Below are 3,106 nucleotides of genomic sequence, written 5' to 3'. Positions count from 1 at the left end.
GTAATATCTGCAGAGCAGAACTTACCTTCCACAGCTATTATTTTTAGTTAGCATATAGCTAAAATCTAACCATGGTTATATAACAGCAGATGCATTCTGACGTGATAAGCTGTATGTTTTATATTCAATTAACGTATGATCTGATTAGTCGACTAATTGAAAAAATAATCGATGATTAATCGATTATWAAAATAATCGTTTGTGGCAGCCCTACTCTGCATGAATGTTTTTTTCCTGGTATTCCAGTTTCCTCTCATAGACCAAAAACATGCACCTCAGCTTCACTGATACACACTATATGTCTAAAACAGATGCTTTAAAAATGTATTTATTTTGAACAAAATTATGTTTATGTCTGAACTCAGCTGCTAAAAGTGAGCCAGTCTGTCAGGAACTTCTGGGCCACTTTTTCTTCCCAGTCCACCCCTGGGTGCAACCAACTCTTAAACTAAAGCCCTTGTTTTATTTGGCCCACACACTAGAAGTCAATTAAAAAAAGCAAATCGTCAACTCACCTTATTTAACTTCTGTCAAATGAGTAAACAAGGAATCATGTCTAATATAAACAGGTGTGTGATGGTAAGTGGGTGAGAGCACCAAGGCCAGTCCAGATGAACAGCAATTTCGGAAGTTATGATGTCATATTGTTTAGGCTCCTTCTTGCAAATACAAAATGATTCGATTCAAATACATTTTCTTCTTCCTTCCCACAGTAAGACGTCCTCGGACCCCTTCACCTGAAAAAGAAGACCCTCCCAAAGAAAAACCTAAACCTCTTGAAAAGCCTCGGCCTCAGCCCACTTCCAACATCAGGGAAATCATCAAACAGTACAACAGTCGTCCTCAACCAGAACCCAAACCCTTTCAGCCCGTCAGGTCAGTTTCAGCTCCTGTTCTCATTGTAAGTTCATTTAAATCGACTTCACTCTGCTGCTATCAACTTCACTTCTGTTTCACACATCAGAAGGTTCATAGAAAATAACTGTTATTGTGGTAAGAATAAGAATAATAAGAGGAGGAGGAATAAGAACATTAAATATAAAATAAGAAGTAGAAGAAGAAGAAGACTAGAACTGCAAAGCAGTTGTGACCGGGGTCCAAGCCTGTGTACGCATGTCCACCTTGGCCCATGCCGTCCTGAGCACACTATTGACATGTGCATCACAGTGTTGTAAAGGTTTAAACTCAGCGAAACTACACTATGACCACTAAGCTCCTAACCGTGTAGTGGAGACATTTATATAAGGTCTACTTGAGACCATAATATCTTAATTAGATTTAGGTCTCAGAAAAAGGTCACCCCATATTCATATGTCCTTGGTTGCCTTCTGTTCTGTCTTTTTACTGGGAGCTCCATTATTAACATTCATAAATCATTATACCAACTGTGCCTCCTCTGGAGGTCAGTCAGCCTGTACCCAAACCATCTTAATCTGGCCATTCATTACCTCCCACTTGTTCATCTGTAATGTTTTATTGTAACTCCTGAGACTTTCCTTTCTCCACTCTGTCTTGGCTGGGACTCTTTCTTCACCTTTTTACCACACTTCAAATTTTCCTGGATAAGCTACTTGTAGCCTAACTGTTCTAGGTGCCTCTCTTTTATTAACTCTACATTTTACACGAATATTTGAACATAAGTACTTGAGATCCTATAACTTTGTGCCATGTGCTTCGTGTAATCTTTCCGTTTCACCTGGCCCCTCCCATTTAGACACCTGCTCTGCGGGCTTGGGTCCCTAATAAGAAGAATAAGAAAAAGAAGTATAATAATCTTAAGAATAAAGAAAGAAGACAAATATTAATAACAACTAGACATGGGTTTTTACGATGTAAGAACAAGTGTGCATTGCCTTGCAGCATACCTTTGCCTGCAGAAGTGCACTTGCAGAATGAATTGTGACCAAGTTTAAATGTGTTTTCTATACCAGCTTGTGCTTGTCAAGTTAGCAGGTGTTTGTAATGGGGGTAATTGTGTGAGAATATGTTTAAAGAGATTTTTTGTTGAAGTTGCAATAGCTGGGATCTGAACCCTGATCTCCCACATGAAAGTACATGGCATTCACCATGCAACCAGTGGAGCTGTGGGATAGTGCAGTCCCAGTGTTTTTTTTTCTATGTGTGTAGAAAGAGCCAACATTGCCAATGATGATGGTTGACACAGAACTGCATAATATTACAACAATAAAGCAATATTAGGACAACATTGCTTGTCCTAATATCAAAATACAATCATATTAGTATTGTAAACATTAAACTACTGAGTTTAAATATTATTAAGGTGCAGTACCAAGTTGAGTAGATACAGCAGGGGGCAGTATTGGACCAATATAAGGCTCCATTGACTCCCATTCTAATTTATTAAACATTAATATTTCAAAAACTATGAGTTGTACAGGCACCAAAAGGCATAGCCATCATTTGGCACAGGAGCTTTACAGATATAAATTACAATGGCAGCTCTAGGACAAAGTATGCAGGAGGAGAAGCATCCCAAAGTGGAGATGACTTGGATGGGAAATGAATCACAATAGTGTGCGTTGCATTGGCAATGCACACTGACTAGAAAATTTCAGAAGAAATTTAAAAGGGGCTTGCCCAAGTTTGCCTAACTTGGAACAAAATGAAGGCTAGGAAGGCCGGAAACCCATCAGAACCACCTAAAACCAAGCAAAAAGGGGCCTAGGAGGACTGAAAATCCCTCAAAACAACCAAAAACCAAGTGAAAGAGGGCCGAAAACAATTAAAAACCTTCATAAAGCAGGTAAAAGGGTCCTAGGAGAGTCAGATACCCCTCCAAATCTCTTCAGGTCCCTGTTTAAGATATTAGAGAAGAGTCTGAAACTCACATAAAAAGGCATTCAAACAAAAAAAAAACACAGTAAACACTGAACTGCTACAACACCCAGTGAAGAAAAAAAGACAAAAAAATAAGAAAGAAAGTCGTGCTCACACTCCTCTCATAAGAAGAAGAAAATAGACACCGCATAGTGGTAACATAAAGACCCCCGCATGCACAAATGCACCAGAACTCAGAAGTCTTTACTCCTAATAAATGTCATGCTACTAGGTGCATCCCAAATTTGTAGTGGTTTGGGTAGGGGCC

At 39.1% G+C, this 3,106-nt stretch overlaps 1 protein-coding gene across 1 annotated transcript in view; it reads left to right on the top strand.

Moving 5' to 3' along the window:
* Nucleotides 1-3,106, top strand: part of myo15b (myosin XVB) — a gene marked incomplete in the record, with an annotated part of 164,390 nt that overhangs the window by 115,023 nt on the left and 46,261 nt on the right. Inside the window, 1 exon segment of the mRNA XM_014010452.1 lies at nt 714-876. Within this exon segment, the coding sequence (XP_013865906.1) occupies nt 714-876 (163 nt within the window).

The sequence above is a fragment of the Austrofundulus limnaeus genome, unplaced genomic scaffold (genome assembly GCF_001266775.1).
Source record: "Austrofundulus limnaeus strain Quisiro unplaced genomic scaffold, Austrofundulus_limnaeus-1.0 Scaffold69, whole genome shotgun sequence".
Taxonomy (NCBI): Eukaryota; Metazoa; Chordata; class Actinopteri; order Cyprinodontiformes; family Rivulidae; genus Austrofundulus; species Austrofundulus limnaeus.
Note: the sequence above shows the minus strand (reverse complement) of the source record. Positions and strands in the feature narration are given on the sequence as shown.